This window comes from Phasianus colchicus, chromosome 2 (assembly GCF_987193195.1).
Source record: "Phasianus colchicus chromosome 2, bPhaCol1.hap1.1, whole genome shotgun sequence".
In the NCBI taxonomy this organism is placed as follows: domain Eukaryota; kingdom Metazoa; phylum Chordata; class Aves; order Galliformes; family Phasianidae; genus Phasianus; species Phasianus colchicus.
The window spans coordinates 3,068,020-3,094,950 of record NC_143437.1 but is presented as its reverse complement, the minus strand read 5'-3'; the positions used below and the strand labels follow the sequence as shown (position 1 = coordinate 3,094,950).

Here is a 26,931-nt window from a genome sequence, read left to right as displayed (position 1 = left end):
CGGTGTCGCTGGGCGATACTACGAAGCGGTGGATCGGCGGCACGGAGGGCGCCCGCGCCGCGCTGCTAGCGGCAATGCTGAAAGGGGAGCGGGAGGGCTGCTCGTGGGGAACAGCGCTCCAGCAAATAAACGCTAATAAAGAACGCAGCATCCCCTTCTCCTGCCCACGTATTTCGTGGCGAACCGCCCCGGGACACGAGAAGCTGGAATAGTTTGAATTGCGCGATAGAGGACGCGTTGGGTCAGCGGGGAGCGGCGCAGGACGGGGCGGAGGGGCTGGGAGCACCGAGGGCGGGCAGGCAGGCAGGCAGGGCAGGCGGGGTGCCGCCGAACGGCTCGGCGCAGCACGGGCTGCGGTCAGGCAGCGCTCCCCCGCTGCGCGCCCGCTACGCGCGCATCCCGCCATTCACAAACGCGGGCCGTTGGGGTTGGTTTTTTTTTGTTTTTTGTTTTTTAATTATTTTTTGGTCTCCTCGCAGCTTTGACCCAAAGATAGGAAGCGAGGGGAGCGGCGGCGCCGCGCGGGGCGGTGGAGGCGCGGGCGCGGTGAGGCCGTGCCTGCGGCCCCGCTGGCGGCGCTCGGCCGGGTCGCGGCGCGGCGGCCGATGGTGGCGGCGCAGCGCTGACCGCCCCGCGCTGCCGACGCGTTTGGCGTTGACGGCCGTCGCCGCGAAGCGCCGCCACCTGAAGATTCGTCGAGTCGAATAAGGGAAAACCCCGACGGGGGAAGGAGGTGGGGGAAAGGAGGGGCAGAGCCGCGTTTTGTGCGTGCCGGTGGGGAGAGGGGATTGGTTATCATGGCGGATCGGACGGCTCCCAGATGCCGGCTCCGTCTGGAGTGGGTTTACGGGTACAGGGGCCACCAGTGCCGCAACAACCTGTACTACACGGCGGGCAAGGAGGTGGTCTACTTCGTGGCCGGAGTCGGCGTGGTTTACAACACCCGAGAGCACAGCCAGAAATTCTTCCTCGGGCACAACGACGATATTATCAGGTAAAGGGGCTGACTTGTCTTTGGTGGGGTGGGGTTTAAATGAAGGGAGGGGAAAGCGGCACGGTTCCCCCTCTTCGCTTCTCGCGGCTGGACCTGGCGTCGTGGAGCCGCTCGGGTTTCGTGCCGGCGGTCGAGGTGAAATCTGGCTGTCTGCAGGTTGTTGTGATTGTTATTGCCGTGGCATCGCTTCAAAACGTTGCAGCGACGAGATAGAAAGCTTTTTTCTTTTTTTTTTCCTTTTTTTTTTTTTTTTTCTTGTGCTCTGCACCAAATGCGAAACAGTTTCAGCGTGGAAATGCAACGGGAAGATCTTAATGCAACAATGAACCCAGCACCTTGCTCTTTCCAGCGCTGGGACCTCGGCTCTCCCATTCTGTTGCCTTACAGCAGGCAGGTGCAGTTCCCTTTACACCCTGCACAAGTGTGCTGTAAAGTCGGCCCGGAGATCAAACTGTTCTATTTCTATCATCCTGAAAATCTCACGCCAAGTCAATTTTAGCTTATTGTACCCAAGACAAAAAAATAATCTCAAGCGTGCTGGTGCAAGATGGCTACAGGAGGTCTTGCTCTTCATCTGGTCAATTCCTTGTATCTTTTTTTTTTTTTTTTCACCTTCTTTCTGAAGAGTGACTTTAACTGATGCTGTTGTACTAGAGAAACACAAAATTTATTGCACCACACAAAGTAACAAAAAAACGTGATTCCAGAGTTCCAAGTAGCCTTTTTAAAAAATCTGTCCAAAATACAGAAATTATCAGTAAATAGAAAATCAATGTTACTTCTGCTCTACTCTATTCCTGTCAGATATCTGAACCTGGAATACCCTCATAAAGGCATCATTGCACAGTGTGATGCCGAGCACAGCTAACTGCTGCCCTCCCGATTGCACCTGAATTCAGCATGAATGAGGCTTTTTCCCAGTGATCAGCACCCAGGAGACTCATGGTGTGAGTGCAGGAACACGTGCTGAAGTCGAAGCTTGGACACTTGCTAACAGAATCACACAGCTGTCGTATAATCATTCTGGACTCTTGTTTACAGAAAACTATCTGCTTTCCCCAGGGGGAGCTTTTGGCTGCTCTGTCCCAAGTAGCGTTTTTCTCCTCCCTTTTATAGTCCATGATAAAACAATAGCATTTCATGAAATACTGGGGCTTGCTTAAGAATTTATTATGGTTTTAAAGGTAGCGTCACTTCCAGAAGGCTGTTCAAATAGACTCTTGTCTCCTCAGGTAACTAAGATAAGAATGACTATTTTACTGAATCTGGATCATGGAACGCAGGTTTTTCTTTCTGGTTAACCTGTCAAGACACAACTGCATATGCTCACTGCTTTTTTGGTTTGACAGAGATGCTTTTATTCTCCTTCCCTCACCTGCACCCTCCCTCTTTAATATCCCATCTACTGAGGAAATAATGTCCAGTTTATTATACCTGATAACAGTTCCTGGCCGAAGCTGGCTGTGTTGTGTGACTTCTGTGCCTTGTCTTTTTAAGCACTCTTTATAAGAGAAACCACTTTTGGCAGTCTCTCATTTAGATTGTAAAATGGGAATAGGAAGAACGTGAGTGACTGCTATTTGTACTTCAGATGCTGCTCTGCCTGTTCCACTTTTTAAAGAAAATGAGTAATCACTTGTTCAAATCAGCAGGTGTTTTGACGACTCACTGTTTGCTCAGCTAATTCTTAACTAGTGCTTTGACAGGTGAATTTTGTTCCTTTTCAGAACGAGATCAGAATTCTGTAGGATGACCATAATTTCAGCAGAGGATGAAATGTTCTGGCCCAGAGAGCATGAGCAGGACTCAAGATATCAGATGATTTGAGCTTTTAGTGGCCTAGAGAAGTTGTTGTTGTAAGTGTTTTAAGGGCGGAAAGAGAACTGTTGTTCGAGTCTCCAAAATGTTGTTAGAATGTTTCATCCTTGGATCAATTAATGGTTGCCTTTGCTACCTTTGATGCAGTTTGTAGACCTTATTGAAAAACATCCCATCGCTGCCAGTACTTCCAAGTAGATGGTTTCTTGCATGAATATAAAAAAATAGAATTGAAATTATAATATTTTAGACTTCATGGCATCCCATTGACATGAATGGGCTGAATGTAATCCTTCAGTTTTTCTTGTTTTGGTGGTACTTATTTCCCTGGGAATAACTTCTAAACAGCAGTGTGTATATTTGCAGTCCAACAGGTGGTAATTTTTAAGGAGGTTTGAAACTTGATTAAAAATAAATAAATGAAGCTTGCAGACTTCAGAAAATACTGCAAAATCGTTAAGACTGGAAGGCCTTGAAGAGGGCAGAACTACTTCCAGGGGTTGCCATTAGTTTCTACCATGTTGAAAACATTCAGTAAATAGAGGTTTTTTGGGGGGAGAGGAGGAAGATAAACCGAGAAATGTACATTTCCTTGAAGTGTTTGTTAAAATCCTGAAGGTGGATATTCTTCCTTGGTGAAAAGGTTGCATGATTAAAAATGTACACTTGCTTTTTATCACAATTTTAACAGTCTTGTCTCTTGCTTTCTGTCAAGATAATTCAGTTGGACGTAATTTAGTTTTGGCAAAAATAGACCAGGCTGTACTGGATTAATGAAGAAATGATTTTATTTTTTTTTTTTCTCCCTTCTAAAATTCATATTTGAAAAATAGGTTCTGCACTCAGCTATAAAGTAGATGTTCAGAGTATGGAAAAAGTGAGTTCTGAAGTGTACTTTCTGTGCAAAGTAACTACAAGGTGCTGTACTTCTGAGTCTTCTGCCTCTTCACTTCCCATGAGATGGGTTTCTCAGTTGCCTGGTTGAGCTCTGAAGTGAGCCCAGCTTTGTGGATGGGTTGCTCTGGGTGCCCTCTAGAGCTCCCTTTCAAGGCTAAAGCATTCTGTGATTTTTGTTACTTCCTGTCACGTAATACCATTCTTCTTGCATGTCATTTAATTGAGGAATAATTAATACTATTGATTATCAAGTCTTGTCTTTGTAAAGCAGGATGAACACTTGGTTGAAATTAATAGCATTGGTTTTCTGAAGATCACTGGTGCGTTTTATTTGGAGCCCAAAAAGACGTGCAGTTTATGAAGTTTACAGCCAAAGAACATGTAACATAAAGTATTCTTCACCCTCCTTTCCTTTTTTACATGTTTATTTCTTCTGGTTTTTCACAAAAATGATCTAACAGCTAAGGATGTTGAAGGTCAGAATAATCCTGTTTCCTCTGCTCTGTAAGCCCTGTAGTTTGCCCTGAAGTCTGTGTTACACTAAGCAATCACAAAATGTCTTGCATTGTAACTCTGCATTTGATCTTGAAGTGTGATCTACCTGAAGCATCATAACTCAGGTGTGGGAGCTATGGCAAAGCAGAGCTATTGCAACATTTTAACAGGCAAAGTGTTGTGTAGGTTATCATGAAGAATGTAGCTTTCTTTCATTGGGTGTGCTCATTTGTGCTTTCCAGGATTAGGTTGCAGAAGCTGTAATAATAACATATGGGTATTGTTTTCCTTCTTGAGTAATATTAAAATAGCTTTCAGAAGCAGGTAATGGTAACAGCTCTAAGTCAATGTGTTGATGAGAACATTGCAGTTTGTGCACTGTCATTGCCTCAAAGGAAATTCATGTGAGTGTGGGATTTCTGTTTAGTACAACCAAAGTGGTTTGTAAGTTTTGACAGTAATTGAACACTTTCAAAAGAAGATAAGATGTTTTTATGTTGTGTATTCCTTGTGTAACAGCGAGCAATGAGATTGCTGCTCTTTTCTCTCTCACTGAAATGTTGGATGGGGGGGGCAGTTCTTTTCTATATTTTTTTTTCCTGCAATTTATGCATTGAAAGCTAAACAAAATGAAACTTTATAACAATCAACCCAGCATTTGCCACAGGAAGCAGCAAAAACACAAATACGATCAGCTAAGGTACTTCTCATTATACTTAAGATGCAATTTCATTGCTTTACTTTTAGAATTCATTTCTAAACAAAGATTCCTAACCTTGAGAAAATTTAGTGATGATTTGGTGATCAGTTTGTCTCCCTGTTTTTATTTCCAGTAATTTCTGCAATATTGAGCAGTTTTTTGAATGTGTATTGAAGACTTCATCTGCACTTTTCCTATACCCCCGTTTCCTAACATTATGTGATGTCTGCATTTAATTTGACAGATACCTCAATGTATCTGATATTAAGCATTTTAAACAAGCACATTTTGCATTCTGGCTGGCAGTAAATGAATCACTTGTGAGGAAGGTACTGCAGGAGACTGCTGCCTTTCTCAGGAGCCTCTGCAGTGCTTGCTGCCTGGGCACACTACCTGGAAAGCCAGCCTATTATCTGTGGGTACAAAAGCATGTCGTTTCTGTAAGGCTGCTTACAGTGTAATAGTAATGTAGGATTAATCAGAATATTGCTGTAAATATGAGGGAGTGCTGCTGTGCGGACAGATTGAGATTAAAAATGCGGATGTGCCAGTGGTGATGGGATTTACTGAGCTGTGAGAGTGACAAGGGCCTGCCTTATTCATTTTAGAGAGTCCTTTTGGAACACAAATACACATTTTCTTGTCTTTCTGCAGTTGGAGAAAAGAGAAATATGTTTGCTTCCAGCAATGTTGTTGACTGTAGCAAACGTAACTTTTGAATAACTCAATTGATGGCAGAGATTTGCAAATCAAGACCCTGGAGTTAAAACATTTAAATTGTAGTTCGATATTTTTATAGAAATCTTATGCATTATAGTATTTCTGTTTATAGAGTGGTGTTATTTGAATGGATGCAAAATACTCCAAATTTATACATAATTGCCACCTTTCTGATGGTAAGGCATAGCATTTGTTTGCTGTAAAATAATATTCAACTTACCATTCTCTTTTACTGAATGTGCATGGAAAATGGAGCTGTTTGTAGCTTGTACATAACCTGGACTTCAGTCACAGAAGATGCACATGCAGGACTGCTGAAACAGCCCCTGGGAAGATAGAAAGGTAGTAATGAAGTATGAAATTTTCTACAATGCAATGTCCAGACCTGCTTCCTGTACTATGTAGGTTCCTAAGTAAAGTCAGTACACCTTTAAAAGCATGACTGTGGAGCAGCTGGGATGAAGGAGAATCTGAGATCTGTGTGTACTGAAATGCTTTGGGAAGTGTTTTGAAACTGGAGGTTTCATATTAAAGAAATCCATTCCCAAAGAAACTCGTTTTGTCAGCTTATCTTCTTTTACTTTCAGTCTCAAAAAAAAAAAAAAAAAAAAAAAGAAGGGGAAAAAGCCATTTCCTCAGGAAGTTATGGGGTTCATTCATGTATTTGTTATGATTGATTTCTATGGTGCATTTAGGTCTTAAGCCCTTGCACTGCTGTGAGTTGGCATAAATATTTGTTTCTTAAATATACATATTAATACATAAAACATGTTGAAATATATAGTTACAGAACCTTATCAAAAGTCATTTTAAAAATACATTGCTGAGATAAAATGAGGAAAAAACTTAAGCAATTTATAGCAGTATGCCTGAGATTGGCTATTATTTGTCTACATTTCTTAAACAGAGTAGCAATTATACATCCCAGTGATACATTAGGTACAATAGTAGGAAATGTAAGATTTGTGCTGCTTGCCCAGTCACAGCTTGTGTGTTTATATGGACAAGTAAGAAGTTGTTGTTATTAAAAATTGCAAGTAGAGTTTTGAGTATTTAAATCCATGTGATTTAACTCATTATTGAAATGGGAAAAGAAAAAACCTTGTCCAACAAAATAGGGAGTGCTTGTATTCCTCTGCAGAAAGTGCTAGGATATTTGTTTTTATCTTTTCAAAGTTGAAAAATGACAAGCATTTAATTTTATATCAGCTAGTGTATTAAGTTTTATATTGGATTGGTGAGAAGTAGCTCATCTTACAGAGCTGTGTATCTTGCTTATTAAAAATCAAGGTTGTGGAGTCTTGGAGTTCAAGATCTGTCATGTCATTTTTTTTTTCCCCATGACTTTCATTAGTTTAAGTTTTGAAATTCAAGAATAGCTTGATTTTATTTATTTTACATCTGCTCTGCATTAAATCTTCACATATAATCACAGAATCACAGAATTCCAGGGGTTGGAATGGACCTCAAGAGATTAGTGAGTCCAGCCCCCCTGCTAAAGCAGGTACCTTGTAATAGGGTGCATGGGTAGGCATCCAGATGGGCCATGAATAACTCCATAGAAGGAGATTCCATCACCTTTCTGTGGGCAACCTGTTCCAGTGCTTCATCACCCTTACTGTAAAGAAGTTCTTCTGCATGTTATGTTCAAGTTTTAGACCATTACTCCTTGTCCTATTGCTGCACAGCACCAAGAAGAGCCTGGCCCCATCCATTTGCCTCACACTTCTCTTTAGGTGTTTATTAACATTTATCAGATCCCCTCTCAGTCTTCTTTTCCCCAGGCTGAACAGACCCAGGTTACTCAGCCTTTCCTCTTATGGGAGTTGCTCTGGGCCCTTATAATGATCTTTGTGGCCTTCTGCTGGACTCTTTTTAGGAGGTTCCTGTCTTTTTTAACTGGGGAGCCCAAAAATGGGCAGTAGTCTAAATGTGGCTTTGCTAGAGTGGAGAAGAGGAGGAGAATAATCTCCCTTGACCTGCTGCCCAATGCTCTTTGTGATGCACCTATTGGCCTTCCTGGCCACCAGGGCACACTGCTGGCTCATGGACAACCTGCTGGCCACTGGGACCTGCAGGTCCTCCCACACAGGGCTCCTCTCCATCAGGTCATCCCCTCACTTTTACTGATACATGTGGTTATTTCTCCCCAGGTGCACAACTTTAAACTTGTTAAATCACAGAGTGGTTTGAGTTGGAAGGGACCACAAGGACCATCATGTTCCAAGCCCCCTGCCACAGACAAGGCCACCAGCTTCCATTCCTGCTACTAGACCAGGCTGCCCAAAACCCCAACCAGCTTGGTCTTGAACACCTCCAGGGATGGAGCATCCACAGCCTCTCTGGGCAGCCTGCTCCAGTACCTTACCACTCTCTTTGTGAAGAACTTCCCCCTGACATCCAATTTAAACCTTCCCTCCTTGAGCTTAAAACCGTTCCCCCTTGTCCTGCCACTATCTACCTGAGTAAAAAGTTGGTTCCTCTCCTTTTTGTAATCCACTTTTAAATACTGGAAGGCTGCAATGAGGTCTTCTCGCAGCCTTCTCTTCTCCAGGCTGAACAAGCCCAGCACCCTCAGCCTGTCTTCGTAGAAGAGGTGCTCCAACCTCATCAGGTTCCTCTCTGCCCAACTCTCCAGACTATCCAGATCTTGTGGAATGGAAGCACAGCCTTCTCGTTTCTCAGCCACTTTGTATCATCAGCAAACTTGCTGAGGATGTACTCCTTTCATCCAGGTTGCTGATGAAGATGTTGAACAAGACTGAACCCAGAACTGATCCCTGGGAACACTAGTTATGGCCTCCAGCCAGACTCTGCACTGCTGATCACAACCTCTGAGCTCTGTCAATTAGCCAGTTCTCAACCCACCTCTCTGTCTACTCATCTATCCCACATTTTCTCAGTTTTCAAACAAGGATGTTATGGGAGACGCTGTCAAAAGTCTTGCTGCATTCAAGGTATACAACATCCGCTGCTCTTCGCCTGTCTACCCAGCCAATGATGACATCACAGAATGCTATCAGCTTGGTCAAGCATGATTTCCCCTTGTCGAATGTGTTGATGTCACGGTTTTATCTCTAGATCTGTGTCCAATTCTAGTCCTTTTTTTTTGTGGTGAAAGAACATGAAAGTGTGGTACAGATGAGGCTCTAACCTAGAATTAGAAATGTCAGACTAATCTTGAAGACATACTCTTGTATAGGCTTGCAGTGATTATTTCACTTTTCAAGTCAGGAAAGAAGTTCTGAAGAGCCATGTCTGAGCTGTGCGGTTACAGAACGCAGCAGAACAAAAGTTCTCAAAGCAGGTAGCCCATTAGAATCACAAGTGGGAATATTATTTTCTCTTCTTAGATATACTTTTGTTTAACATACTACCATGGCAGATAAACGTCATTCATCAAGTAAAGAAGTGATAATTCAGCCTTTTGTAAAAATGCAGGACATGATTATTATTATTACATGTAATATTATTACTTGCAATAGATGCATGTATGTTGTAGGTGATATGTTTTCACAGCAGGTTTTCTGAGAACATGCTCAGGTAATGCTTTCTTATGGAACCTGAAGATGTATCTGCTTGAATGTAGCCAGCTAGAATAAATGCAGCATACACTGAAGTCTATCACAGATGTGACATTTATAGTGGTAGAAAGGTTGATTATCTAAAAGCTTACAAGCAGCCTTCCTGGGTACTTTTAGAAGATTAAAGACATAGGCTCCAGATATAAATGTTTTTGCACTTTGAGACTTGAAAAGATTTTTCTGTCTTTAGGGTTGCTAAATACTGTCCTTAACAGAACGTCAGTATTTTTTAGGTTCTGTTTTGTGCATTATTTTATGCATTATTATTTATGCTACATTTCCAGTCCTTTGTTATTTAATGGACTTGTGCTGCTATTTGGAATGTAATTCTTTTTATTTTCAGGGCTTCTTTTGAATACAGGACTCTTTTGCATATAGAATTTTGGATAGAAATTATATCACAGATCTCGGATGAAAAACTTTCAAATTTACTTCAAGTGAAAATTTGACATTAGATGCTGTGACAAGAAGTATAAATAAGGAGTAGAAGTAGCCATGGAGAACTAACTCTCTTTTACTGAGGCACTGGTAACTCTTCAGATGAGTTACTGCTAGTATTCTAAAAATCAGCTTTTGTACATGCTAAATACTTAATTCCAAATTGGAAATTTTTGAGCAAGCTGCTTGTTGGCCATACCATAGATCTGTGTCAAGGGATGTGCTGTCTGCAAGTTTGATCTTCCAAGGATGAGCTTATCTTTTTTTGTCTGGGTATGAGGTTGGTGCAGGCAAGACAGTGACTGGGAGAGAAGATGCTTGATAAAGGGACAGTAGCTGCAAAGGGTGATTATAAAGTAGCCTTATTTTGGCAACAGAGATTTGGAAAAGCTTGTTGAATGGCAACACAGCCTTCTTGTGTCTCAGCTGCTCCTTCCAGCTTTGTATCATCAGCAAACTTGCTGTTTGTAGTTATAGCTATCTTTCAAAGCTAAGACTAGTCAGAACTATGCAAAAAAGATAGTAAAAAGAGGAAAATAAGTTTTGTTCTTCTGAACCTGACACTTGTGGCATAAAGCCTCCTGTTGCATTGTAGCAGGAACAAACAAATGAAAACAAAACACATCACCAAAAAAAACCAACTCTGTAGCATCCAAGATATTATAAGCTAGAGAGAAGATGCAGAAAGTGAAGGCGGAATTCCAGAATTGGAATCTTTGCTTTGAATAGTTTGCTACAAAATCAGGAGAAAAAGAGAAGTAATAGGCAACAGAATGAATCCCAGTGCTTGCATAAAAAAAGGTGAAAAGCTTTAATTTTGTGTTTGTTCATGTAAGTCCTGGTGTTAGTCTCACAAAAGTTTAAAAGGAATCCTTTGGATAACTGGAATCTCTCTCTAATACAGCATTTGGTGTATTTTGGTGGTGTAATAACTTTACAACGCATTCTGTTTCATGCATGTCTGTGACTGGCTGCACATTCATTAGAACAGGCAAAATTAACAAGTATATGGATAATTAATAACTGTATCCTTCATTAAAAGTTTTGAATAATAGAAGGTACCCTATCTTACGATGGTGCTCAGCGCAGCTGGCAGTAACAAAGAATACCTAAGCTGAAGCAGTTTGTAACTGTCTTTTTAAACTCACCAGCTCAGTGCTATTCTCAAACATGAAGATTACTGAAGAATGCAAAGAGCTGTTTGAGATTTGGGTACTTGGAAGTGGGTTGGAAAAATGCACAGGTAGATCCAACAATGCAAAATGGATCTTCCTGCCTAAATTGGTCTGTTTTTTGGTTCTGCCAAAATGGAGATGCTAACAATGGAATAGTGTCAGATACAGAACATATTTATGTGAAAACATTACATTTTGGCCTCAAGCTGCACCAGGGGAGGATCAGGTTGGATGCTAGGAACAGTTTGTTCTCTGAAAGAGTGGTCAGGCACTGGCACAAGTAGCCCTGGGAGGTGTGGTGTCACCGTCCCTGGAAGTGTTAAAGAAATGTTTAGGTGTTGTACTGAGGGACGTGGTTTAGTGGGAAGTATTGGTGGTGAGTGGACAGTTGGACTGGTTGGTCTTGGAGCTCTTTTCCAACCTTGGTGGTCCTATGATTCTATCATTCTTTGTTATTTAGCAGCCTATATTTCACTGGGTTCTAGCGGGTTCCTCAGCAATTTCACAGTGACAATTTTACCCATTGTTGTTTATGTAAAGTATTAAATTAATTACTTGGCATTCGTTTTTATTTGAAATTTACTGAATTTACGTTTTATAACAATTCATTTTAAATAAACTACAAAGCAGTCTTGTGGCACAGCTTACCTCATGATAAGTTACCGTCAAGTCAGTTGCTCAGGAATCTGGTGGGTTTTGAACAGTCTGTTCAGTATTTACATAATTCCTGTTGGTCACCTAGTAATAACTCACTCAATACATGTTTTGAGCTATCTGTTTTGTAGCCAGCACAGTAGGGGAGTTATCAGATTGAAAGAGCATGCTGCATTTCCAAACTCAGTCTTCAGTTTTTGCAACGTCTCTCATCTTTCTGGAGAGTTATCACAGGCGTTTGCTTTGTAGCTGTTGTGATGGCCCTGCAGGCACTCCCTTATGGGCTAACATATGAATTACTCTGTTAACACAGATGGAGCATTTTAAAAATTTACGAGTAAATTAATCTTCAATGGGTATAATTTCTGGAAATATTTTCCAGGACTTGTTCGTATGTGAAGGGAAATAGGACATAAATCTTTACATGTGAAATACTAACAAGAAATCCAAATCTTTGCATTTTTCGTAGATCTTTACAATTTACTAACGTAGCTCTGCTCTAATGTAGAATGAGACTTTTTGTTTAAATTTCTGTGATTCAGTGGGCATTGAGCCTTTCTCTAAATTGCAGGAAATGTGCATCAGTGATGAAGTCATTCTCTTGGAACATCAGCATGTTTAAAGCATCATGATGTCATTCCAGTTAGATTGTGTTAGTGATGGAAGTGTGATTTGGAGAGTTGCTGGGAGTCCTGGTGGATGTGAAGATTTTTAGTTTTCCTTTGTGTTCTGTACACAGAATCACAGGTTCACAGAATGGCCAGGATTGGAAGGGATCTCAAGGATCACGAATCTCCAACCTCGCCACCTCAGCAAGGCCACCAACCTCCACATTTCACACCAGCCCAGGCTGCCCAGGGCCCCATCCAATCTGGCTTTGAACACCTCTAGGGATGGGGCATCCACAGCCTCTCTGGGCAGCTGTTCCAGCACCTCACCACTCTCTCTGTAAAGAATTTCCCCCTGACATCCAACCTAAATCTTCCTTCCCTTAACTTAAAACCATTTCCCCTCATCCTGCAGTTATCTACCCTTTCAAAGAGTTGATTCCCTTCCTGTTTGTAGGCTCCCTTTAGGTACTGAAAGGCTGCAATGAGGTCACCCTGCAGCCTTCTTTTCTCCAGGCTGAACAAGCCCAGCTCCCTCAGCCTGTCCTCATACGGGAGGTGCTCCAGTCCCCTGATCATCTTCGTGGTCCTCCTCTGGACCCTCTCCAAAAGCTCTCTGTCTTTCTTGTACTGGGGGCTCCGGACCTGGACACAGTACTGCAGATGGGGCCTTATATACCTCTGACTGTGTTTAATAGCATGGACTATCTGCATTTGATCTCTGCTGTTCCTAGAACAGACTGCCTAGGCTGAGTTCAAAACCCTAAAAATTATATAAATTGACATGCTAGATTCTGGGGAAAGGAAAAGATTGATTTTCCACAAACTGGTCATGGGTGTTACTAATTATGTTGAGAAACTCTTAGAGCTCCATAGAAGTTTGATGTCACCAGTTCAGTTTTGTAAATGACTACCATAAGAATATTTTTGTCTGGATTTTTGTATCAGAGTTGACATACATGAGACATAATACCATTTTTTGTAAGACACCTGAGAAAACAATGTCCATTTATTGGAGCAAGGAATGTTTTGGCACTTGTGCCATCAGCATAACTTTCACAATTTTATTTTATTTAACTATTAGACCTGGTGATTGGTCATAAGATAAATTAGGAATAATGTATTATTTTTCAACAGAGAGCAGATTAAATGAAGTATGAATACACTGGTGTTAAAAAGACAGCTCTTGAGAATGTACTGTTCCTTGCTGTATTAAATAGTTATTTGATGGAATTATTCTGAATGTGCTCTGTACACAGTGTATTGCGTTTCATATTTTTCCTGGGGTGTGCTTTATTTTTTCATTTTGAATCTGTGGGTCTCCCTTCTGCCTAGAGGTAAATGTTCTTTTACCTCATCAGTTGGTTTGGGATGGATTGCTTTATGCATGATGACAGTTAAGTGCACTGCACAATTTTTTTCTGCCTTCTTCTTCCCTATCAGATGTAACTATTTAATCAGCCTTTCTCCTCTAAACTAAGCATTTCCTGCTGCTGTCACAGGTTATTACCAGCTGAGCTGTAGTTGGTGTACTGATCCACCTGTCTGCCTATTTTGTTAGGATTGCAGTCTGTATTCAATGGTGTCTTTTGTTGTTGTTGTTTCTAATATGTATTTATTGGGGTGGGTATATGGATATGTATTTGATATCAAATGAATTGTTTCGACCAAATGTTCAATAGTTTAAAAAAAAAAAAACAAACCAACAATTGGTTTCTGTTCCATAGTAAAATTTCCTTTATGCTTTGTATTCATGGACAATTGAGCTAAATCAAAGCCACAGTGCAATTATGTGTTTCTAAGAGATCAGGAGTATGTCTCTCTTGAAAGATGTATGCTCATATAACATCAAATTCGACTGGGAGCAAGCCTCACTTCAACTGTTCTGAAGCTAATTCACTGTAATTTCAGAGCAACTTCTTATGACAGAATCTTCATCTTTAACCACAGTCCCCCTTATCTTTAGCACAGAAAATAGTCAGATTATCAAAACTCACATCCTGCACAAATATTAATGTTCATTCTACCAAAAGATTTCCACTAATGTGCAGTGGTTTTCAGCTCAGTGCTGCTTCACTGTCCAATATTACACCTATAGGATTTAATTTTAAGACTGATAAACAATTGGAAATTGAACTGTCATTTTGTAGAAATAGAACAACTCATTTTTATTCATGATTCCCACTATTAGGATATGATTCTAGTTTGGATTTTGCCTTCATTTAATGTGACATGAAAGCGACTGAATGAAGCTTCTGCTACAGTAAGAAATTCTAGTCTATTTTTCCTAGCGTTATTTTAAATATTTCTTCCAAATCATTATTAGTGCCAAGTTCACCAAAGTTTTGGCCTTGGCATTCTCAAGCTTACTCACGTATATTTTGCTACATTTTTGTTGTGTCATCAGTTTCTGTGCTTCGTAACAAATTAAGATTACTTTATTACAGCCTGCTTGTTCCATTCCTAAACTGAGCTGTTTATCAAGATGATGAATTTCTTTCTGTCACATCTTGAAACAGAAGAGTTTCACATGTTTTTTTTGCTGGATATTTGATGAAGAAAATGAGTAAAATATTTTCCAGAAACTCAATGATGATGGATTTAATAGATTAAACACACAAATATTTGCCAGTATGGGGATGGGAATTCCCTTCCTGGGTGAGATGTTCCTTGTCCATATAAAGTATTGTGCTTTCTTTGATTGTCCTGATCTTTTCATGGGCACCAGTCTACTTCAGAAGTGAACTGCTTTGGCCACCCCTGGATAAACTCCTTTACTTTCAGCGTGCTTTCACATCTGTCTTGGTGGCAATTGTGATGAATAATGCTGTCCATTCATTCACTTTATGAATGTACTGTACTTAAGCCCTACATTGCTAAGCAGTTAGAATTAAACAGGGATTTTCAATATTGATGAATCTCAGACTTCTTTTCCTGAGTTTTCTGAATTTTAGTCCATGACCTGCAAAAAAGTAAGTTAGGGCTCTGACAGGAAGGTTTGTTTTCCTCTCAACTGTGTGATATCAGTTATTTTCCAGATAAGTGCAAAAAAGAAGTAATCACAACCACGATTCATTCTTTGTCATTTGAAACGCTGGCTTTATAATGACATGTGAAAATTATTGGTCACACTGTACACCCTCTCTAAATCACAAACAGATGAGCTTCAATGCATTTCAACATAAACATCAGTTATAAGCATTAGGCATCGTATTTTGCTCAGATGGTTGTGGGGATTTCTACCTCATTTCTTTCTGAAGACAGCTCACAGCATTCTGCTGTACCTGTCACACAGCAGTTGTTCTTCTGGCTCCCAAAAGTCAGTTAGGTAGAACTATTTTCCAGTTACTTTTGGCATCCACCAACCCAAAAGGAACAGCATAGGAAGAACTGAAAACAAAGTAAATGTCTTTCCTGTTTGGTGCTCCCTGATGTGAGAATTCTCAGGCTGAAATGTAAAATATGCTGGAGTGTTTTATAAACCCATCTTATTTTTAAAATATTAGCATATGTGTTTGATCAGCTGTTACAGAAGCCAGTAAGAAAACACTGAGGAATTTAGTTCATAGAAAAAAATTGGCAGCAGATCCTAAGTTTTGAACGTTATTTTGTTGTTAGACATTTAATCTTCATTTTCTTAATTAGAATCTTCATTTATGTTGTAAAGGAAACTTCTTTTTATTTCATCATTTTTGCTTTTTTCCCCCAGTTTATAACACAGTTCAGTTTCTTATGCTGTTGTCAAAAAAAAAAAAAAAAAAAGAGAAGCTCAGCTGACACAGTGAATAAAAATGAGTGCTTTTGGTCAGCCTTTAGGGGGATGACTTCATAGTTATCAATCAAACTCCCACGCAGCTGCACCAATCTGCTTTGACTGATGACCCCATGGTGACCCCCCTCGAGGCTGGCTAAAGGTCTCTCTTCTCTGCACTGACTTGGAGACATTCTCTTCTTAATAGGTGGGAAATTTCCTTGCTGTATTTTATTTCCATCCAGCTTGCATCTTTTTTCTGTTCTGTTTTCACTCCTCTATGTTCATCCAGATATCGATGTTACAGTTCTTCCAATCAGCATAAACTGATGCCCTTTGGGTAAAAATCATGTTACAAATCTGCTTTTTTGTCCCCAAATCTGTGAAAGTTAGGTACAACTAGAAATGTTTGTTTCTCTGAAATGAGATTAACTGTAATCTTTCGAAATTAGAAATGCTGTTGTTCCAAGGTACAACTGACTTCTCCACTATGATTCTCTGGCTTTGAGACCAAATGTCATCATACAACTTGCATGGTTTTCTTCCCTGAAAGAGGGTGGCATCATTCAGATAACAGGAACTGCCTGTGCTGTGTTTTGTCTTCCAGACCTTGCCCAGGCATTGTGTGAGAAAGCACTGAATACCAAAGGCTGAAACTACTGGTGTATCTGTTGCTTAGGTGATAGGTGACCAGTGTTGAGTCTGTGTTCTGAAAGTGGTTTCTTTGTTAATGTGGATGTATATTTTAACATAGTTTAATTTGAGGGGTTGGCAATTAAATATTCAACTCACTATAGCCAAAGACAGTGAGGAGAGCACTAACAAATATAGCTGTGTACTGGATCACAGAATCACAGAATTGCCAGTTGGAAGGGACCTCAAGGATCATGAATCTCCAACCCCCTGCCACATGCAGGGCCACCAACCTCCACATTTAATACCAGCAGGCTGCCCAGGGCCCCATCCAACCTGGCTTTGATCACCTCCAGGGATGGGGCATCCACAACCTCTCTGGGCAGCTGTTCCAGCACCTCACCACTCTCTCTGTAAAGAACTTCCCCCTGACGTCCAACCTCTCTTGTTGCAATCCAGAGGGTAATAGAACAGAGGTCCTGCAGCTATTGCGAGCCAAAATAGGTACAGGCCTGACAATCAAACCCTCCAAAACTCAGTCACATAGAAGCCATCAGAATCATACTGTGCATCTCAGCGTTTTCATGTTCGTGGAAGTAGATAAGATAAAGCCCTAAGAGTCTAATAATTTTCCTTTCTCCTCTCCTCTGCTCTCAAGTGAGGTTTGAAGTTGATAAAAATACAAGTACCTCTGAAAGTAATTTCCTTTGAAAGTTGTTTGCAGTAGTATTCTGTGGATTTCCAGGAGGGATGGCTTTCCCTGAAGAGTGATGCAGGGATTATTGGCGTTAATCTCTCCACTTCAGTTGCTGAACTGTTTTGTCCAAACTACCCAGACTAGTAGAAAATGCAAAGAAATAAGGGAAATTGTCTCCTACTTGCTAATATTATATTTTATATGGGTGTCCATCATCTCTTGCAGTTTTGATATATGTTACTTATATTCAGGTGTATTTTGAGGATTTTTTCCTAAATACTCAACTAAAACCTAAAAGAGATCATCTGTGTATGTTATAAGTTATTCACATCTAGAGGAACTGGGACTCAAATCTTTGTGTCATTTGTAAAGAGACTGTGTCCATGTGAAAGAGATTCCCTTCCTAATCTTGCAGTGTGGATTTTGGAGGTAGTTTTGAACTGAGGAATTGCTGAAGAAATCTATAGCCATCTTCAGTTATTTTTTGTCTAACACTTGAACTGCATCTGAATGGGTATTTAGCTTTGTTTGTGATGTGTATAAAATAACTGAATAACTGGATTTATTCTGTTGGGATCAAGAAATGAATTTTTTCTTACTTACAATCAAGAACTGGGTGGGAATACTAAGGTTGGGAGCAAATTTGGATGCAGCAACCATGGAGTGATGGAATTCAGGATGCTGAAGATAACAGCATAGTGGTTAAATTGCTTTATGACATTTTTAAGAATTGTAGCCCTGGACTTCAGGAGAGTAGACTTGGGCATTTCCAGAGACATGCTTGGAAGAATCCCCTGTATCAGCATTTGATATATATTGTTTTGATTAGTTTGTCTCTTAAAGGTTAGAGAAATTAAAAACATGTTTCAAATCCTTAAATGTGGAGCACCTACCTGCTTTAATGTTGATACTCCATCATTATGTTCTTGGGAGGAGTGGAGGGGAACAAAATAGAACAGATGAGCCATATTTTCAGCAAAGTAAGATAGCATGAGTATTGTTAAACTTTAATGCAATCATCTAAGCCATTTTCCAGTGAATTAAGAAGCATGATTACTCAATGCTATGTCAAAAGATGTGTATAAGTTATATGTTATTCTGAAAGTAATGCCTCCAATTTTTTTCCACTACAGTAGATACGAAGAGCACAATAACACTATTTGATAGTGTTTTGTAGCTGACAATTTGCTCTATTTTTCAACACAGTCACCACCATTAGTTATGCATTTTTGCCAGCGATGAACGAGAACCTGTGTGCCATACTCATAAAAATCTGCACCAGCAGGAGTCCCTTGATGTTGCCACTGCTGAAATGCACCACCCGCCACCTCACCGTGCTCACACCACTGTTTGGTCTCCATCAGTGTTCAACAAGTGTTGATGAATGTCAGTGGTACCATTTTTTCTGCACAGAGGAATACAGTGGCATACCTTTACTTCACATGCACTTCCATGTCAGAGTGCCCCTCTGCTGCCAGCTGTCACAACATCAAAATGTAATGGGATACTGGTGGGAAGGTTTAATTTCTACTGCCATACCACCAACATTTGCCTCTGACATCATGGGCTGACATCATACAATAGGAGGCTGTACTTTTGAAGCAGCTCATGTGTGTGTATATAGATATTTGTGTGTGTGTTTATATATTTCTATGTTTATTACTTCATTATAGGATCACAAAAGTGAGGTTATATAATTTGACTCTTAATATTTAAATCATGAATGTGGAATAATCTTTGACATTTTCCTTTCTTTCTCAACTGAGATTACTGCAAGATTTTTTTTTAACGTTATTCCAGTTGTCTACCTACTTCAAAAATAAAAGCAAATCCATGCAAAATACTTTGCAGAGATGAGCACCTATTAAAATCCTAGTTGATTCTCAACAAGCCAAGTCTGATATTTTTGCAGGAGAAGGATGTGGCTGATGTCTCGCGCATCACTTGGACTTACTAATCTTTTGCTTTCAAAAATAGACATGTATCAGAAAATATTATTCTCTGCATTATTGGCTTAACTGCAAGCATTTTAGTATTGCAGACTGTAATGTCTCTGGAGATACCTGTAACAGTCTGGCTGTGGTTGCATGGAACTCAAAAAGGGCAAACTTACCCTTAATTTGATTTTTCTTTCTTGCTGACTTTCCATGGCAAATCTGGGAATTCTGATACACGATTATGTAAAATCCATCTACTTTCAGTTTCATCTGCTTGCCTGTACTGAGAGCACTACGGGAGATACGAATACCTGAATCCACCAAGAAGTGTTCTGCCACAAAGTTTTAAAATCTGTGCCCTGTATATGCAGTATATCTGAAATGTGCTGCAGATGCAGTGATTTATTGATGTGTTCTTAAAAACATTCTCACTGTGTGAAGAATTATTGTTAAAACAGCCTTTAGGTTCATTTTACTTTTAGTAGTGGTATTTGTTTTTGTAAGCTTTTGATCTGAAGCTAATGCAGAATGAAATCCATATGTAGTTCTTCAAGCATTACAGCCAAAGCTTGGAACACGTTAAGTAAAACAGTCCTGTATAGCATTTTCCTTCAGGGAATTTCACATTTGTGAATGCAGTGCCAAATCATATATTTGCCTTATGTCTTTAGAAAGTGGAATAGGCACTCTCATGTTATTCTTTGACTTTTTTCTGTTAGAATATGACTGTCCACATGACATAATTCTATTGCTAACAACTTAGATATAACCACATTCACCTTAGAGACTGGGTAAATTTAAAGTTCTTGGAGCTACAGCTAGGTAAGTTAGGGTTATGGCTTTAAAGTCTGTATTTCTAAGAACATTTATACCAACTAACGCTGGTACTCAAGATAGGGCCTTTCACGTTTCTTCAAAGGTGAAATTCTCAAATTTTGTTTGGAATCAGGAGGGAGATGGCCATTTAATCCATTTTCATACTTTCTGAAATCCAAGATAAGTAACATGTGCATGGCTGTATCACTTCTTAGGGAGATACAGCCATTTTAGCAGCTGTCATATATGAGCTAGTGCTGCCAGTATACAAGGAAACCAGTGATTCAAGTATCAAACTGGTTAGTTTCTACAAGATGCAGGAACATGTAGAACAAAATATGATGATTAAATTAAAATATATTTGTATGAAATTACCATGTGGTTGAAGTTGTCACAATAAGTACAATGAAATCAAATTAATTTTTAATTTGAGTGGAAGTTTTCTTATTTCCTTAGTGATCTCTTTAGCTATTGCAGATCCAATACTGCATTGATTTTCCTTTTACAATCAATACCTCTTTTATGCAAGGCTGGTCTGTGCATTTCGGGTGTCTTAATTGCACGTGGCATAAAATGTGAGGATAAAATTGTCATAAGATTTGTGGAATGTTTTTATTTGTACACAGATCATCTGAGTTAGTCTTCAGGCTTTTGTTTAAGCTGCTCCTTACAGCTTAAAATGGCCATTGCTTATTGGCACCATTAGCACACCCAAAACGTACAGTCTTCATTTATATAATTCTGTTATGAATAGTGCAAATCTCACTACGGAGGACTAAAGTAAGAAGTGGAATCATTTAAAAGAAATTGTTGAATTGCTTAATGCCTCCTGCTTATCTCTAAAAGAAGGGAAAGAGTCCTATTTTCTGTAATATATGGCACTTGGAAATCATCGAAGCTTTATAGAATTTTAACTGTCATTAAGGTAGACTGAGCCTGAGTCTCTTTAAACTTTCTTATCTGGGATAACTATTGCTTTTACTAACGCTAATTTAGGTTGCCTCCCCTTGCAGGATAGAGACATTTGGCAGAAGTAGCTTCTGCTGTCATCAGCAGCACAGGAGCTGGTGAATCATGGTGGCAGAGCAGAGGGGATATCTGATGCACCAACCACATCAGGATGCACACTGTGGGCTTTCTTAGAAATGTGCTGTACTCTAGCTTAAATTAGTATACTTTTATGATTGTGCACATATATATAGTTTTCATATAATAGAATCATAGAATCATTTGAGTTGGAAAGGACGTTAAAGAGACCTTTAATGGCTGTCCAGTCCAACTTTCCTGCAATGAACAGGGACACTTACAGCCTGATCACGTTGCTCAGAGCCTGGTCCAGCCTGACCTTGAATGTCTCCAAGGATGGGGCATCCACCACCCCTCTGAGCAACCTGTTCCAGTGCTTCACTACCCTTATTGTAAAAAAAAATAAATTAATTAATCCAATCTAAATCTCCTCTCTTTCAGATTGAAACCATTTCCCCTTGTCCTATCACAACAGGCCTTGCTAAAGATTTGAAAATGCATTCCAACAATGTGCTTTTCAAGAATATGCTTTCCATCAGTGCTTACATTGAACAGAGTACATGTATTCTTCCTAAATTTCATTAGAATAGTATGTTAGTAATCACTCCTGCTTTTTGGACGTTTAATCTCAAGAATAAGATTTTGTATCACGGATGCCTAATAAGTAATTTGATTTTCTCATCCTGATGAACTAGAGTTTGTCATCTGAAAGCACTGCTAAAGCACTGCTCATGCCCACGTTATTCTGAAAAGCACATTTTTAGAGCTTGTACAGTTATCTGTGAGATGCCAAGAGGCAAAAGGAAAGAAAAAAAAAATTACTTTGGCTTTTGTAATTAGTATTAACATTTACATTTCAAGCTGTTTCTTCTTTTTTACTTGGCTAGATTGGACCAATGGAGATACAACTTTTTCTAATGGACTTCCCAACTCCTCAGGCAGTCTGCTTTTGTGTGGGCCACTGAGATGAACTTGGAGTACTGAGTAACTAATAAAGCTGGGTTTTTTTACAAGGGAAGTGATTACATAACATGGTATAAATGACTTAGAGAAAATATTCAGTAATAACCCAGGAAAATTTTAAGAGTTAAAAAGAAATTGAAAAAAGAAAAAGCTTTTTAGTGACTACAGATAGTTTATTTTAATTTTGAATATTGTAAAATTATGCACATAAAAAAAAGTTAAAAAAGAACAACAAACCTCTTCCTGATTATAATTGTTTGTTACAGTTAGCTAAGTTCTAAAAATGCCCAGTATGAATTTCTGTCTTTCACCAGATCTGAGAGAAACTTATTTCACTCAGCTTTGCGGTTTTACAGCTCTATGGCAGAAGGTAAGCTTGTACTTTTTTAGTGATTTCAGTAAAGATAAATTCAGCAGTATTTCCATGTACTGCATGTAAGATGATTTTTAAGTGCCTTCGGTGTGTTTGTGTAGCCCTTACAGTATTTTTAGTGGTTTTAATAGGAAACGTGGCTCTCCCAGTGAAGTGTGTGTTAGGATGTTTTTTGTTGGCAAGCATCTTAAAATATAACTGTTCCAAAAACATGGCAGAACCTGACTCTTAAAGAAAGTTGAAAAAATGGCTGCTTGTTGAAATGGTTCCAAGTTACAGCTCTCAGATTGACAAAAGCCATGGATTATATGGCTTAGACATACTCAGCATTTACCTGCAGATTGTGATGAAGTAACTTTAGGGTTCCTTTCATTTGGTTTCCTCTGTTCTTTGTGGTGGAAATACACTGTGTGAACTGCTCTTAGGGAGAAAGGGTGCTTCCTTTCTTATCATGGAGAAGAGGGAGACACTAATCTAACTGTACTATGTTTTGTTATCTTCTGCTGAGGCTTTTACAGCCCTTTAAGCTTCTCAGTGCTTTTAAGTGATTAACAGCTAGAAGGAGGTGAGACAAGCCCTCTGCAAGTAAACTTCCATATGTGTAGTTGGAGAAATTTTGCGAGCAGCAATGTGTAGTTGGAGAAATTTTGAGTCCACTATCTCGTTCTGAGAATAAATGAATCTTGGTAGTCCTTAACATTTCTCTTGCTACTGCAGTCAAAATCAAATTGGATATTTTCACCTTCTGTCCCTCTGTTCTCAGTTCCTGCATCCTGTGTAATACCTAGAGAGGGAAGGAGCTATGGTTGCTGATGTCCTGATGCCCAGGAGCAGGACCTCCAAAGGATTCCAATGGCAAATAGATATGGTTTGATGGTGATTTTCTAAGACATGTGAGTTGGCTGTATATGGGTATATTTTCACCAGTGGTGCAAAATTGATACAGTCTTGAAAGAGTAGCCTTGGATAACTTCAGTTTGAGCAACCAAATTTCAGAAACATTTTGAACAAATACAGGCAGTGCAATGAGCCAGAATTCCACTAAAATTCTGTTGCTTGCTTTTAATTAAGGAAGATTTTAGTTCAGCTTAAGGCTTCAAAATGGCTACCTTTCCCTAGAAATCTGAAAATCTCCACTTGATAATAGGAAAGCGGGCACTGAACTACATGAGATACTGAGTAAAGTGTATCTTAGATACCGGAGATCCCATAGGGAAGAAAAAAAAAAGAACAAAAAACAAGTGTAGCATATGGAATCAGTTTTGTGATACTAAACTGATATGGACATGAGCTGGGTCTCTTCACAGCTCTTCTGGGGAAGAGAAGGCTGTGAAACTATCAGCAGCTTTTCAGTATCTAAAGGGGAGCTACAGGAAAGAAGGGGACAGACTCCCCTGTAACAAAGAAGGGGAGCAGGGGTTGTGGTGATAGAACAAGGGGAAATGGCTTCAGGCTCAAAGAGGGTAGATTTAGGTTAGATATAAGGAATAAGTCTTTCACAGTGAGGGTGGCAAGGCACTGGTACAGGTCCCATCACTTAGTAATGTGATTGATGCTCCATCCCTGGAGACTTTCAAGGCCAGGCTGGATCAGGCCCTGGGCAGCCTGGTCCAGCTGTGGTGTCCCTGCGCATTGCAGGAGGGTTGGACTAGATGGCCCTCAGAGATCCCTTCCAACTCTGAGAATTCTATGATTCTATTGAATTTTAGCTTTTCTTCTGATAAAAAGAGCTCTGTCCAGTGAGGATTTTCTGTATTTTAATATCAGTTAAACACACCTTTTACTTCAAAGGAGTATTTCACCGCTACTTAACCTGTTGAAGCTGAGAAAATAGAGCTTATAAGTAGGACTGGGCAGTTAAAATATCTGCTCCCGGACTTGCCAGGTTTATCAGTTTGTAACAAATCTTAACCAACTGGGAAAGGAAGGGGAAAAAATCTTAGGGTTAGATGCAGGATTCCGTTGTTAGGTTGGACACATGGAAGCTGCTTAAGGGAGTTGGTAAGCAGTTGTTATGCTTATTTATGCTTTTCCATGGAAAACCTGCCTTAAAACATTGTCCAGTTTTGTTTAGTGAAGAAATGGAAAAATAGTTTATCTTTTAGTACTTTTATCCGTTAAAAAGTATTACCTATCCCTAAGTAGTAGTTCAAATATTTTTTCTTGGTTACATTGCAGCTAACAACATTCTACTTAGTTTGTGTCAAATCATCAGTTGTTGAAATCAGCTGAGTTACAATGACTGACAAAACCTGTCATAGAAAAGTGAGAAGGCTAAAAGGATAACTTAATCACTAGAAGTATAGCAGAATGTGATGAAAACAGGGCTTTCTTTTTCATATATTGAGCACCTCATTTAACTGTGACCCTGTTCATTGCAGGGGAATTGGGCTAGATGACCTTCAAGGGTCCTTCCCAACTCAAACAATTCTGTGGTTCTGTGAAACAATTTTTTTTAGAAGAGTGGTATCCATCTGCTTCTTGTTTTTTAACAGGCTATAGCTGGGTGACATGCCTTTCATATGTGCCAGTTAGAATAGGCTCTACAGCTTCACCAATAGCAAGTCCTCTCTGGCCTACCAACCTAGTGGCCTTCTATTTAGTGGACAAGGGAAGTGTTGCCTATCGTAGGCGTGGCGACCTGGTTCGGGAACGGCACGGCGACCAATCCCAGGTCGCTCGGTCCATCGGCTCGCTGACACCAATGTGGTGGACGGCAAATGGCGTTTATTGGCGGGAAAAACAGCCTTATATAACCTGGGCACTGAACGCTATTGGCTATCGGGAGGGGGACCCTGTCTTCCCGTACAACGCGATATCTTCCGGGCGCCAGACCCTCACTACCACAGGGAAGAGCTACTGATGTCATCCATCTGGACTTCAGTAAGGCCTTTTACATGGTCCCCATACCATCCTTCTCTCCAAGTTGGAAAGGTATGAATTTGGAGATGAAAGGTGCAATAAGATAGAAGAGGACAGGCTCTTTAGCAGAATCTATTGTGATAGGACAAGGAGTAGTGGTTTCAAACTAAAAGAAGGGAGACAGACTGGATTTAAGGAAAAAGGCTTGTTTTTTTTTTGTTTTGTTCTGTTTTTTTTGTTGTTGTTGTTGTTGTTTTTTAACAAGAAGAGTGGTGAAGCACTGGCACAGATTGCCCAGAGAGGTGGTGGATGCACCGTCCTTGGAGACACTCAGGGTCAGGCTGGATGGGTCTTTGAGCAACCTGATCAAGCTGTAGGTGTCCCTTTTCATTGCAGGGGAGTTGGACTAGATGACCTTTAAAGGTCCCTTCCAACTCAAAGCGATTCTGTGGCAATTCATCTGTGTAATAGTTTAGCATGTGAGTGCACTTCTAGGTGTATTCTAGATGCATCTTGTCGTGCTAGTTGGTAATTTAACTTTCTGTAACCTCATACAAAATAGTCACTTGATACTTACAATCTTCAAGTTGTTTCAGACAGCATAGAATAAGCTAATAAATGTCACATTTATTTTAGTAAATGCACTTCTTGAAAAATATTTGTTTTCACAGACTTTTATAGAATCTTAAAATGTGAGTTGCTAGAACAAAAAATTAAAATATGTGTATTTTGAAAGCAGTCTTCAAGTTTTTAGAAATAGATTTTGTATTTGTATTGTACACAGCTAGCTGGTGAAAGAGAATTTCAGGAGCCCAGCAAAGAGTGCTCATAAAACTGATATTTGTGACCTTGTGACTGATGCACTGTAACTAGAAATGTAGACGGTGGACCTAATTTGATGTTAAATGTAGATGCTCTGCTATGTTTTCTGTTTCAGTATGTAATTTTTGTTATAACTTATTCCAGCACACCCAGCAGGGAACAGGATTTCTATACAGGCATACTGAACTTGTATTCCCATTTATTTGACAACCTCTGAAATAGACAGATAATTTCTTTAAAAAGTAAGAGAGCATGAGCTTTCAACTGACTACTGCAAAACAGCAGGAGTAAAAACTTCTTGAGTGTCCCACAAAGTCTAGAATACCTAAAAAACAGTGTTTTACTCCAGATACATTTAGTATTATCACATTTATCATTTCTGTAAACATCTATTGTAGGCTTTGCTCTGCTTCTGACCAATGGCATGCAGCTTGGCATGTGTTCATCTGACATACTGTTGAAACAACCTCCTACTCTTTCTTATTTCTTTCCATTAAAGTGCTTAAAATCAAAATGTTACATGACAGGCTTATCAAGAGAAGAATGAAGAAGCTGGAGGCAAACCTATGTGAAAAATACTATTATCCCAGTGTAAACTTTTTAACAGGATTCTATGAGTTTTCTCAGATCGTAAGACTTGTCATAGTTGTGAATTCACCCGGGGATTTTCAACAAGATGAGATGGAATCTGTTAAACAAAAAATTAAAGTGGGAATGATCCGGAAACATTATGAATAATGGGTTTTTATCTTGTTCTCTACTATACCTCCCACTTCTCCTTGGCTATTCTCTGCTAGTCTTGGTTGTTCTTACTGTGCCTTCTCCAATGTTTTATTCACTTTGTATCTCCTTCATCTTTCTTTTCATTAATTGTCTCTATTGTGTGCCTTGTTTCCAAGATTTTCTCTAGATATCCTCTCTTCTCTTTCTCAGATGTATCTTCAAATATTTTGACTTGGATTGTGTGT

The 26,931-nt window shown here is 39.7% G+C and overlaps 1 protein-coding gene across 3 annotated transcripts in view; it reads left to right on the top strand.

The window, feature by feature from the left end:
• The first annotated feature begins 590 nt into the window (after positions 1 to 590).
• The window catches only part of EML6 (EMAP like 6), a 116,244-nt gene continuing 89,903 nt past the window's right edge, over positions 591 to 26,931 (top strand). For all 3 annotated transcript variants that reach the window (XM_090134539.1, XM_090134537.1, XM_090134538.1), the window contains exon 1: positions 591 to 994. In XM_090134539.1, coding sequence (XP_089990665.1) covers positions 798 to 994 — 197 coding nt within the window. In that variant the 5' untranslated portion in view covers positions 591 to 797. The remainder of the gene's footprint in view (positions 995 to 26,931) is intronic.